The sequence below is a fragment of the Crinia signifera genome, chromosome 5 (genome assembly GCF_055691185.1).
Source record: "Crinia signifera chromosome 5, ASM5569118v1, whole genome shotgun sequence".
Lineage (NCBI taxonomy): Eukaryota > Metazoa > Chordata > Amphibia > Anura > Myobatrachidae > Crinia > Crinia signifera.
In genome coordinates, this window is record NC_139221.1 from 222,779,215 (window position 1) to 222,793,147 (window position 13,933).

Here is a 13,933-nt window from a genome sequence, read left to right on the forward strand (position 1 = left end):
AAATCGCATTTGATAGGCATCAGATGCAACGCATGGTACCATGCGCATCACTTTGGAGCCTGTGAGTTGGACCTGCTACAGTAGAAATACGGGTGTAGGGTCCACCTCCACCTTCTCTACCAGGATTACTATTTGATAATGGGGTAACCGATGGCAGGGTGTATATTTTCCAAAATATTTCTCTAATTTTGGATAAATTGTTAAATAATCATGTTCTTGACAGGTGCCCTGCTGTTCCAGCATGATGGCATTTATGAAACCAGAAGAGCCAGCTTATATGTACTTTGAGGGCTTGCTGGTGCCTGTCATCCACCTGTAAAATAGATATTAAAAGACACACACACACACACACACACACACCAAACATTGATATATATTTATTACATAACCCATCCCCCATCATGAGTACATACCTGTAAAGTACTGTAGAGATTTGATGGTTAATTATTACATTAATTGTGCTCTAGACAGTGGAAATGTATTAGTCTTCTCCGGATCGTCAAGGTTACCCAATTTTCACCCGAAAAAGTGATGTAATTTCCCAACGTACAAAAATGTCCGTATCTTTCTAAATGTAACTGTACTTCTATAAGGAGAAATGTTGTCAGAACTAAAGTAAAGGCCAGTGATTGTCAACTACTAGCCTCATGTACGCTTCAGGTTATGTTGTGAGGATGTCCGTCTGTGGAGCAGGTGAGATATAATTACTGACCCAGCAAAGTTGATTATCCAACCTGTTTATGATTAAATAAATCCAAAAAACATGGCCTGTTGGGGGCTTTTGAGGACTGTAATTGAGAACCCCTTGTACACACATTTTGTGTCTCAATGTTATTCATGAATTAGACTTTTAAGAAAAAATATACTTACTTCAGAGCTGTAATTAGAACAAGTTGATTTATTCAAAAGAACATGAATTTGGTCATGAAACCCCCTGTGGTTTCCCGTGTTTCTTGATTACTGTATCATGCTTAGTATAGAAATATGAACCATTTCTCAAGTCACTTTTTAATATTCACTGGTGTTAAGTAAAAATAAGCTATTAATAACAGCAATGCATTATAAAAAACATTACATTTGTTATCTTAAGTAAAATATACACATGCCAATAATGTGTTAAATAATTTTTCATACATTAATCAAGACCTTGCACATGTCTTTATACATATAGGAAGTACTGTACTGTGGCATTCTAGATCTATACTGTATGTTTGCTGTTTGTGAATGTGCTATAGGACAGGTTCTGAATGTCATGTCCATGGTAAACCTTAGTATGTATGCGTTGTAAATGGTTTTCTCCTTTCCCACTAGTGATGGAAATAAGAACAAGAAGCCAGGCACACCAGGAACACCGGGATGTAATGACCTAGAGACGGCCTTACGACGCCTGTCCCTGCGGCGTGAAAACTACATCCTGGAGCGCAAGTTCTTTGAAGATGACCAGGACCGGAAGCTGCGCAATCTTGCAGATAAGGAATTTCATAGCGGATCTTTAACACCAACAGAAAGCATCATGTCCTTAGGCACCCACTCCTCCAGGATATCAGAGTTTACCGGCATCTCAGGAATGTCTTTCAGCAGCCGCTCTTACCTGCCTGAGAAACTTCAGATCGTGAAGCCCCTAGAAGGTGACAAGGGGCCCCAGCCCTTCTATGTATTTCTTACTGACTCGCTGTGGTCTCTGATACACCACCAGAAAGCAGGCACTTTACATAACACACACACATTCTATTTTAGAGATAGCCATCCTCGCTGTTGGTTTGAGATTTTTTAGTGTTAATGTGGTACATAATGGTAGATACAAGATTTGATTGCTTTCTATTGCCCCTAGATGTCACTTCTATTCTGGCACATGTGAACTTGGGAAATTAACCTTAAACTAATGTTCAATTATTTCACCCATGAGCGGTTCTATTTACTGTAGTCATACTGCATGCTAAGTAGTGGGCTTGTGACCGCTCTCTCTACTGATGGCTCTCTCCTGGCCAGTAACAAGTGCTGTAGTTCTGGCAGAGAGCTTCTGGTGGTGAGATAAGTCTCTGCACAATACAGAGCGGAATTTGCAAGGCTGTGTCCTCCCAGCACCACCTACCTTTATCTGCATTAGCACTGCCAGAGCTAACTTGGAAATGGAGGGAGAGGGTCAGAGTGCAAGATGGTGCTGCCCAGCTCCTTGGCTTATTAGTTGCACTGTAAATCAGAGCCTCTCCCAGGTGTTTGGGTAGCAGGAGGGATTCTATTGCACACGTTTCTTTTAAAGGCCAATATTTTTCCATAATTAAAATATGTGTATTTTAAAGTTATATAATGCAAATTGCATTGAGCTTGATATGCTTGTAGCACAAATGATTTAAAATGTACCTTTTCTTATTTGTCCAAACTTTTTTTTTTTTTTTGAGAATTTAGCATTTATTCAATTTGAACAGGGGGGTATTTAACAGAGTTTGGAGAAAGATAATATTGTGAGAGATGAGCAATTAGCTTTCTGTCCTTTTTAAAACGTAGGCTATAACTTGTAAGGCAGAAGCTGGTATTTTATCTCTCTCAATTTGATCTCTTTGATAAATACTCCACTTAGGAACATTTTAGACATACAGGAAAAAAAGTTCTCTAAATTTACTTCCGTAATTGTAACTCAAATAAAAGTTTTTTTTGTTTTCCTAAATTTCCATCAGTTTGCAGATGTCCCCCAAGCAGTGAAAGCACATACTGTATACTGATGTGGGTTCTCTATTTGACAGTTTCTGTGGGTAAAATTCCCCGTTGTTGAATAGTTTTTTTTCCCTGGCACTTAAGCAGCATTCTGTAACACATATATATACTGTATGTGCAGTTTTGTGTTCTCATTAAGAGTTGCTCATCCTGTAATAGCTTTTGCTTTTGTATCTATGCTAATATTCCAAATAAAGTTTCCATATACTTCATCTATCCTTTTTTCTGTTTCCATCTTTTTCCTTTTCTTTGTATTTTTCTTTTACTCTATTTTGTTTTCCTGCTTTATGGAAAACAGCTTTTCATATAGATAATGTCTGTGGCCTCTTATATGTTTTATGTTTAAAAGGAGAGGAGAAAGCCAATAAACTTGCTTATACATTCATAAACATAAGGCATCGATTTATTTTAGAACAATCGGCTTATGCATGGCCCTGGGGCAAAGCATTGAACTAGGTCAGTGGTAGCCAACTCCAGTCCTCGAGAGCGACCAACAGTTCATATTTTCAAGACAACCTAGCTGCTGCACAGGTGCACTCATTACTCACTAACACATTTGAAAAGATCCACAGGTGGAGCTAAATACTTCACTTACGATTCTGTGAGGAGATATGGAAAACATTAACTGTTGGTAGCTCTCGAGGACTGGAGTTGTTTACCCCAGAACTAGGTTTTGTTTAAAAAAATATATAAAAAAAATTAAAATTGTTCGTTGTAGTCTAAATCCAGCACAGCACCACTCAAAGGGTGAAATGTAATAGGATGAGAGATTCAGAAAGTGAGAGATTTGGTAAGAAATCTCCAGTTTTTTTTAAGTGGCAATCATTTACACTTCAAAATCAAACAGTGTAAATGATTGCCCTTTAAAAAAAAAATAATGGAGATTTCTTACCAAATCTCTCACTTTCTAAATCTCTCATCCTATTCAATTTTCCCCAAAATGTCTGTTTGCCCTGTTATGTCTTGGTTGTATGATTTTATACTTTAGCATGTGGCACTCTCCTATATATCCTAATTTTCTATGAAGGTATTGTCTATTTGTTTTTGTTTTTTTTTCCTCACTTCAATTGATTTTTGTTTTGTTTGTCATGTTTGGACTGATTTTCACTACTTCTCTTTCTTATTATGCCTTCACCTTGACCATGCTTACAGGTCAGACAAAAACTATGCAGGGTAGTAGGTACATTAACTATTGGGTATGTATACAGTAGAATAGAATGTAAAATGATTGTATAGCTAAAGATCTCATTTGACCCTTTGCCGCTTAGTGTATCCAATCGATGCACTGTTCTCAATTCACTACAAAACTACCTTAGAGGCAAGAGGCACTGCAAACTCTAGTATTAGACAACTTCCAGTACCGGATGTCAGTATGCTGATATTTGCCTAAATCTAAGCATTCTTCCACTTCATACAACAGGATATGATACCACTTCAGTTGTACTCACGTAAAATGTTCGAGCAGAGCTACAATGCTGAAATTGGCAATCCTGGAAGTTCTTCGGGCTGTAATTTGCACTCATTGACTTACTGAGTTTATTGTCAGGAGACCTCATGAAGGAATACAAGAAGAAAATAGGAACCACAAGTGCAGCTATAGCTGCTGTATAGGGAGAGTGTGTTAAGCTCCCAAATATAGTGAAAACAGAATAAAATTAAATATACAGCGCTTGGGTTTGACTGAAAAATTGGACACTACCACATGAAAATTTTACTTACATGTATTAAACAATATGACAAACATAGATAAAATATAATTTGAGAATTCTCGAAAATATAAAAAAATTATAAAGTTCTATATGGATAGTTAATATTTGTAGCATAATAGCGCCATTTGGTAGAAGAAATTAGTGATCGTTCACTGCACCAAAGATATATAGTTACCAGACCAAAATCGGGGTGGATGCTTTGTCCCTTTTTAATTGGAGATAGATATGGTTGTAAATGTCCCAGAATAATGCCAAGTAGGATCCTGATTTACTCAGAAATGAATAGCATATAGGCAGTCTTTATGGTATACGAATACCTTGCTTGATGCTGCAGTGAGATCTGAGGTCATCAGCTCCTGATGAAGACGTGTGAACACGTTGAAACGCGTAGAGTCCACCCTTTCCACTTGCTTCAGTCTGTACTTCTGCAAAAACCAGACCCTGCTTAATTCCTGACAAGTTTTCTTTTCAAACCTAAAAGGATCTTCCAGACCTCAGATCTCCCTGCAGCGTCAAGCAAGGTATTCATACACCATAAAGACTGCCTATATGCTATTCATTTCTGAGTAAATCAAGATCCTACTTGGCATTATTCCGGGACATTTACAACCATCTCCATCTCCAATTAAAAGAGTATAAAGCATCCATCCTGATTTCGGTCTGGTAACTATATACCTTTGGTGCAGTGAACTATCACTAATTTCATCTACCAAATGGCGCTATTATGCTAGCAATATTAACTATCCATATAGAACTTAATATATTTTTTATCGATAATTCTCTAATTATATTTATCCATGTTTGTCATATTGTTTAAAAAATGTAAAGTATTTGTTTTTCATGTGGTATTGTCCAATTTTTCAGTCAAACCCAAGCCCTGTATATCTAATTTTTTCCAGACCTCATAAATGAGCTTATTCTGCCATCTTGTGGCTTTTCAAATGTATTGCTCAGTGTGCACCATTATTATAGCTGAAAGTATATTTATGAAGTAGCTAAATGTATCATTACCACAGCCAGCAGTGTATGTAATACAAAGTATCCACCTGAGTAATAGCCAGAAGAAAAGCAAATAAAATGTGTGCTGAGGCAATTCTTGCTTTTATAGAAGAGTGAATTTAGCCTCTCAGAAGACAGTATTAGAATTGTTTATATAATTTTGCTTATATACTCTGCCTTCATGGCAAATTGGTCTGAAAACTACTTATTGTATTCTTAAATACATTTTTTGTAAGATGAATTTTCATGATCAACTCATTAAAAAAAAACACCCTGGAAGGGTGACAGGGTAATAAAAAAAATGCCACCTTTTTGAAGGGGTTAAATAAAAAAAGACATATTTTTAATTCTTAATTTATTTTTATTTATTGACAGTTATTTATATATAGCACATATATTCTGCAGTGTTTTACAGAGAATATTTGGACATTCACATCACGCCCAGTCCCAGTGGTGCTTACAATCTATTTATTTACAGTTTCTTATATGGTGCAGCAGATTCCGTTGCGCTTTACAATAGTAGACAGTGATAAGACAAACTGGGTAACAACAGACAGACTTGGAGGTAGGAGGGCCCTGCTGCAAGCTTACAATCTATAGGGATATAGGAGGGAAACACAAGGACAGGCACCAGTAATAGCATAGCAGTCCCACCAAGTTACAAGTCCAGAAGTGAAGCTATATAGTACATAAGTGCCTCAGAGGGTTATGCGTGGAGAACTTAAATATGATAGGCTTGCCTGAAGAGGTGAGTTTTCCGGGAACACTTGAAAGTTTGGAGACTAGTGGAGAGTCTTATTGTGCGTGGAAGTGCATTCCATAGGGTGGGAGCAGCCCGATGAAATTGCTGTAATAGTGGACTTTTTTAGAGAATCTATAATCTCTTCCTCATGTACATGCACACACATTCATTCTAGGGTTCATTTTTTTTAGAAGCCAACCTACCTTTGGATTGTGGGGGGTAAAACTGGAGTAAACCCTTGCAAGCATGGAGGGCATATACAAACTCCACACAGTTAAAAGTCACAAATGCAGAAAAAAAACAATAAAAAAAATTGGGGGTGGTGGGGGATAGATCTCCCTGGACTTATTAGTGTGATCTTATTCATATTGCCATATGAACCACTACATGGGGGAGATGTAATTCCCGGGAATCCCCACAGTGTTTTACGGTTCTTATGTAGAAACACCCTATTTCCTTTTCCAAGATATAATAAGGAAAAAGGGACAGTCTCACCTTTTTTTCTGTAGGTCTTCTGATCTCTATATTGGCAGGGCCTATTCCACAATACTGGGATTCCTCTTATCACTGAATAGCCACTGCGGCCAATGCGTTAATGAGAACACCCTGTATGAATCCAGATCTACGAGTGCACGGGGTCCGAGAAAAGGCTCCATGTACTCCTCAGGCAGAATTGCCTGGATTCACCGCCGGGAAGAGTGCGCCCTTAAAGCTGGTCAGAGGTGTGCCCTGCCAAAAAGCCGGTAATTGGTATGCGCATCTTCCTCGTGATTGCAGGCCAGTTGGTGGGTGGGTGGGTGGTGCACGGTCTTAGAGATGTTATTCGGACACCATGCTCATTTCCCCGACAAGCGCTGTGGGCACGTTAGTCGGGCTCACCCTTGTCTCCTCTGCTCTCCCAATCTGCTGCATCTCTACTCCCTCTGCAACGGAATCCAGCTGCTGACCATTACACAGTCTGTGCTGGCCACTGTTAATGCCACCACACAGTTGTGTTAAGAAAACAGACTAGAGCAATGTTTCACCATAATAATGCTGTGCATTTTAGACGGTTTCATGCAGTATACAATATGCAGCTACAAGTAAAAAAAACCTACCTGTGATCTCTGTAAGGCTGTTTAGTGTGTACACCTTTTCAGGGTATAAAGCAGTTGTGTGTTTATCATGCACATTCTTCATCGTTGCAGATGCATGTCTTCCACACTCATTATTATTTTGTTGGTTATAGGTCACAATGATTGAGCTGCTGTAAGCTGGGGCTTTGTCACGCCCCAATGGAGCAAACACTTGAATTGCTTAGTCGCATGCCACATATGTCTGTGCTTTTTGTCTTGTGACTGGAGTTTAGGGGTGGGGGTGCTATTGGCATTCAAATTAACACTTCTACCTGAAATTGCCAATTTGTGAAAATTGGCAAGCAAACATTTTTATTCATCATAATTACCTGTAATGTTTACCTTATATAGGAAATATAAGCTTTTTTTACACAACTATTTTTATTTGAATGTATATAACAAATGTGAGCAACGCTGGAATTTTTAGTGGATATTTGTAATATGATGTAATGTGTTGGGTGTGGTCAACCAGCAGCACATGTGCAGTAAGTTGCTACAAAATTGGGACCCGAAGCGCAGGAATGCATTCTGTATTAACTTTTTAAAGATGTGCACATTTATGTGTGTGTTTAATTTTACTTTTCTAAATTAAACTTGCTTGTCAGGTACTATCCCCATTGTGTGCCCCTTCTTATACCACATTTCATACACACACCATTTTTTATATTGTTGAAAGTAGTAGATTTATATATACCGCCAACCATACATGTGAAATGAATATGAAATTTGAAATGAATATATTAATTCTGCATAAACTGAAGGAAAACAGAAAATATTATTTCATGACGACGTATCATTTTGTAAGCTCCATTGTCATTTTTGTGAAAACTTCTACAGGTTTGACGCAACTTTAACCTATGTATTTAGCTTGTTTCTTACCAACTATATCATAGTTGCCGACTTTTATGCTGCCCTCTCTGGGAGAGGGCAGACAGCTCACTGAACCAAGGGGGCGGTGCCATCGCCGGGAGGGAAAGGGGCGGAGACACTGACGGGCTGCCCTATTGTGGGGCGTGTCTAGAGCAAACACGTCATTTTAGCCCCCCCCCCCCCCCCTCCCACAGTGCAATGCTGTTATTTCAGGCATTGCGCTGCGGGGGGCGGGGCTAAAATGACGCAATCGTGTCATTTTACCCGCGGACCTTCCCGCCGAGTGGGGGTTCGCAGGTGATAGAGGGAAATGTGGGAGGGTTGCCCCCCCCTTTCCGGGAGGGTAGGCAACCCTGAACTATATTGACTTCTACTAACTTTTATAAGCAACCAAATGTTCAACTTTGTTCAATTATTTTAGTAAAATTAACAACTATAGAGTTAGTGGAAATTAGTAATTTGTTGTATTTTTGGTTGTCCAACTTGTTTGTTACACATTATTTAGAGAATACCGGTATTAAATAATACAAACTAGAGATGTACACTTTAGCTGAATACCTGTTTTCTTTCCATTCCAGGTTCAGCAACTTTACACCATTGGCAGCAGTTGGCACAGCCCCATCTAGGAGGAATCCTGGACCCTAGGCCTGGAGTAGTCACCAAGGGCTTCCGGACCTTAGATCTTGATCAGGAAGATGTGTACAGCTTCACAGACTTTGAGGAGGACGAGACAGGTGACATTCCTTTCAAGAGCTTAACTACCTCGAGTTCCGTCCATCATTCAGAGGCCTCAGGTGAGAGGTCTCAAGCACAAGTGACTGTGTCAGACAGCAAGAACTGTCCAAGCCATTCTAAGGCTGCCCCCGAGGATTTGCAAGAGCCCGCGACAGACGATGATGAGGGGTCTGGTGAGGGATTCTCCTTACGTCCTGTAAAATGGACATCTTTACAGGATATTGAGTATTGGGCCATTTTCACGTCTACACCACAACATACACGTACCTGTTTTACTGCATACAAAAAGTGATCTCTGTAATAAACGGTTGTTTAGCAGGTGTCTTCATTTCTGTTTGCAGTTTTGCAGGAACCACGTTTATTACACATAAAGGCTGCTAAAAGGAAGGGACAGGCAAACACTGTATGTATCTGATTTACAAACTATAGTGGCAAATTTATCAAAGCTTGAAGAGCGATAAAGTGGAGGGAGAGATGAAGTACCAACCAATCAGCTCCTGTAATTTTTCAAACACAGCCTGTCCCATGGCAGTCAACAGCCTGTTGGATGGTTCTTTTTCTCTCCTCGTTATTTCTCTTAGGTGCCAAATCTTCATGATGATCATGAGGATGATTTTAAATTGGTAATCGTATGTTTTATAGTTTGATTTATCAGAAAATCAGGACCATTTAAAAAAAAAGTGTTGTTTGTGCTGTGCTGTACCGCTTACAGGACATGTTGTTTAATCACCATCTTGTGGAGAGTTCACAGTAATGGTTCTTTCTGCTGTTCAGAATTTGAAGAACATGGCAGTTATAGACGGTGTACCATAATGTAAAATATTTGCAATTAGCAAGCAATTAAAAAAAATGTGAGCTTGCTATTTATTGTTCATTTCCCCCCCAAAATTATTTAATTGCCTTGGTAAAACACGTGCCCAATTTCCTTTCTCCATCTCAAAGCATCAACGTTTTGGGGAGAGTTTCCCCTTCATCGGGAACATCACCATCCTCACCAACGTTGCTGCTGTGAGATGTTAGTATTCCAAAGAATACCAAAAATTTTATATAAATATATTGTAAATGTGTAAATATGCTGTCCTCCATATCATGGATGTTTTTGGCACCGATATATAATTATTTTTGCACTAATGATAAATATTTTATACAGATTTGCTAAGCATCTTGTTTGAAATTTTACAGGGCTAAAGCAAAATGTTTGTATTAAAAATATTTGGAAACTTACTTGGGTGAAATTGGTTTATACCTAATCTCCTATTGTAGTAATCAATAGCACTTGTGTTTTGTTTACAATTTAGTTAATCACATGGTTAAAATGTTAGAAATACCCCAAAAATCTTAAATGAACCCAATTCAGATTCTCAATCTACATATTTGAATGAAGCTTCTGATGTTGTGGCCAGGAAATATTAATTTGTTTTGATGTAAGCTGTCAAATTGTTCAGACCATGAATATTCTGACAGTATGTACTCCAGTACTTGTGTAATATCTGGGCACCCTAAGCGATTGATTGTATGCCTTAACTTAAGGCATACAATCAGATGCGATGGACGCGATTTTCCGGTAAAATCGCGTCCATCGCATTGCGACCAAATCGCATGCGATGCGATCGACGCGATTTTCCATATGCTTCAATGTTAAAATGGTCCTGTTCATTTCCCCACTATCCAAGTGGGCATAGAGTTTATTTTATATAGCGTGGCGAGCGGACGCGGATTACTCGCGGGGCTCGCTGCACTCGCCACGCTTCGAGGCTCGGTGGCTCGCTGCGCTCGCCACGCTATATAAAATCAACTCTATGCCCACTTGGATAGTGGGGAAATGAACAGGACCATTTTAACATTGAATCCTATGGAAAATCACGTTGATCGCATTGCATGCGATGGACGTGATTTTTCCGACCCGATCAAAAATCGGGCGCCCAGATATTACACAAGTATCTATACTCCTATATTAGTAATCATTAGTACAATTCACTTTATTATTATGGCTCAGAAAATTCAGATTGCATTATGTGTGTTATTTATGACTGGACAGACACACAGTCACAGGTTACAGGAAGAGCCAATGCTAATGCAGTGATTGTGAGAGATGGATAGCTCCACTGTCTTCTGTGGTACCCCTTCTTAAATATACCTTATTCTCTAAATTGCAACAATCATCCCAAAAAATCATTTCATAAACAGGGAACACTGGGGCAAGATAAATGCAAGGGTGAAAAAAAAGTTAAACATCCAGCCAATCCGCTCCGTACGGACTTTTTGCAAACACAGCCTGTAACATGGCAATTAGGGTGTGATTGGCTGTATGTTTATCTCTCTTTATCACCCTTGCACTTATCTCTTGTTAAGGCTTAATACATCTGTCCAATTATATGTTATAGGTCCTCTAGAATAAATGAGGTAAAGTACAGTAAATCATGCTGCTTTTGTACTTTATCTGACATACAGTAACATCAGTGATGTATAGCAATGAACATTCATGAATGCATTTGACATGTGGCAGTTAGGGGATTTTTGCTTTTATGTTGAGCATAATCAAATGAAGGCCTATTTTAATGTGCTGAAAAAATTAGTAAGTGCGTGTATTTTGATGCCGGTGTGAGGCAGAGAAATGATTACTTTTTGTTTTTGTATCCTGCTTTCCTTTTTATTTTTTACTAAATTGCATTAATATTACATTTTGAAAAAAAATTGTTATAGTTAAGGAGGGGTGGGGGGTGATCGCTGCTAATAGGTCATAGTTGCCGACTTTTAGGTTGCCCTCTTCGGGAGAGGGCAGCCAGCTCTGTGAAGTAGGGGGCGAGGCCACGGAAGCAATGCTCTATTGGGGGCTTGTCTAGAGCAATCACAGCATTTTTGCCCCGTCCCCTTAGCACAATGCCGGTATTTCAGGCATTGCACGGTGGGGGGTGGGGCTAAAGTGACGCGTCATTGAACCTGCGGACCTCCCCCCATGGGTGGTTTGCAGGAGGGTTGCCCTCCTTTCCGGGGGGCCGGGACGGGGACCTGATTTCCAGGACCATCCCGACCTCCCTAACACCCACTGTTATTGGGTATTATGCTTTATTGGTATTATAGCATAATCCCTGATAAGCAGCCGCCAGTCCCATGATAAATACCATGTGTTTTCAGCTGATTCGTTTTTCAGATGATTAAAAACGACCACTAACTGGATACTTAAGTAATGCTGTACTCATTTGTGAGGACCTCAGCGATTTCTGTCTGAAGGCATATCAAAGTCCTGTGATCAGTAGGATTTTTCAGTTCCTGGCATGTCCTCTACTATTTGAGCCAGGTTACTGTGAGTTTTTCAGTGGTCATAATGGGACACCTAATATAGTGGTCAGTTAAGTTAGGTGCGGGCAGGGTAACATGCCTTCGCAACTGCCCCCATCTCACCCCAGACTTATGGATTTTGTTTTATGGATTACCATAGGGCTGTGAACAAAAATGTCAGTCCAGGGCTACAAGAGGTGCACCCATAGTTGAATTGACTGATTAAATCAGCTAACTCTCTCCTCTTTAAAAAAATAATATGTTAATGTTCTATACAATACAAATGTAAAAAAGAAAATGGGATACAGTTCACTCCTTGACCCTTTAGCTCCTGTGGCCCTCCAGCTGTTGTGAAACTACACATCCCAGCATGCCTTGCCATAGTTTTAGCATTTCATAATAGCAAAATTGTCGCAAGGCATGATGGGACTTGTAGTTTCACAACAGCTGGAGGGCCATAGTTTTGACATGCCTGCTTTAGCTGTATTTAATATTGCCTAACAGAACATGTTCAATATATTTATCAGAACTAACCTTTTCATCCTTATTTCATTTTTTGGTACTTGTGAGTTATCCGGGCTCCCGATTTTTTGATTGTATGCCTTAAGTTAAGGCATACAATCCGATGCGATGCGATACGATATCGCATCGCATCGCATCCGACCATCGGATGCGATGACCCGATTTTTCCATAGGAATCAATGTTAAAATGATTCCTATGGAAAAAGGGGTCCTTTTCATACCCCTACTATCCAAGTGGGCATGGAGTTGGATATAAACCTGTGGCGAGCGTAGCGAGCCACCGAGCCCGAAGCGTGGCGAGCGAAGCGAGCCCCGCGAGGGGACGGTATTCCGTGTCCCCTCGCGGGGCTCGCTACGCTCGCCACGCTTCGGGCTCGGTGGCTCGCTACGCTCGCCACAGGTTTATATCCAACTCCATGCCCACTTGGATAGTAGGGGTATGAAAAGGACCCCTTTTTCCCATTGAATTCCATGTTAAAATGGACTCAGTCCATTTTAACATTGATTCCTATGGAAAAATCGGGTCATCGCATCGCATCGCATCCGATGGTCGCATGCGATGCGATGCGATGTCCCGATCCGACCCGATTTTAAAATCGGACGCCCGGATAACTCACAAGTACCCATTTTTTAACTTTTCACTAAGGGGGTATTCGATTTAGTTCATTTTTTCACATAGGCGAAAACAAAAGGGACTATTTTGATGCTTGTGTGGGGGTATTCAATTGGGTCTCCTCAACGCGCAAAGCACCCCAATGGAGTAGCAATTGAATTGCTCAGTTATGTGCCTTCTAGTGGTGAATGTAGGGGGAAACAATTGAATTACACACACACACACACACACACACACACACACACACACACAGAAAACTGAAAATTTTACAGGCCCCAAAATTTTATGTTTATATTTTCTAAACCCGGAGGTTTTAGCCATCAATGCTTCTCTGTAGAAAGGTATTAAAAAACAAACTAAAAAGTATTTTTTAACAGTTTGTGTACATTAAACCCACAGATTCAGGTATGTGAAGTTATTTTTTTACAGCAGATGCCAAAGCTCTGGGAAATTACCACCTCTGGATGGTGTGGTATGTGTATTACTTACAGACGTTATCTGTCCTCTTTACTATCACCTCTCTGTTTCTCTGAAGACCAGGGAGTCCGTTAATTGGCTCTACATTTTTCTGTGCTTAGAACTTTGCTTGACTCTACTTTTAGCAGCCTCTATATCTAATTGAAAAAATCAGGAGAAT

The 13,933-nt window shown here is 39.8% G+C and overlaps 1 protein-coding gene across 5 annotated transcripts in view; it reads left to right on the forward strand.

Moving 5' to 3' along the window:
• The window catches only part of TRAK1 (trafficking kinesin protein 1), a 137,667-nt gene that overhangs the window by 111,620 nt on the left and 12,114 nt on the right, over positions 1 to 13,933 (forward strand). For 3 of the 5 annotated variants that reach the window (XM_083188573.1, XM_083188571.1, XM_083188570.1), the window contains 2 exons: positions 1,312 to 1,628; positions 8,726 to 9,055. In XM_083188573.1, coding sequence (XP_083044699.1) covers positions 1,312 to 1,628; positions 8,726 to 9,055 — 647 coding nt within the window. The remainder of the gene's footprint in view (positions 1 to 1,311; positions 1,629 to 8,725; positions 9,056 to 13,933) is intronic. The other 2 variants (XM_083188574.1, XM_083188572.1) reach the window with 1 other exon arrangement.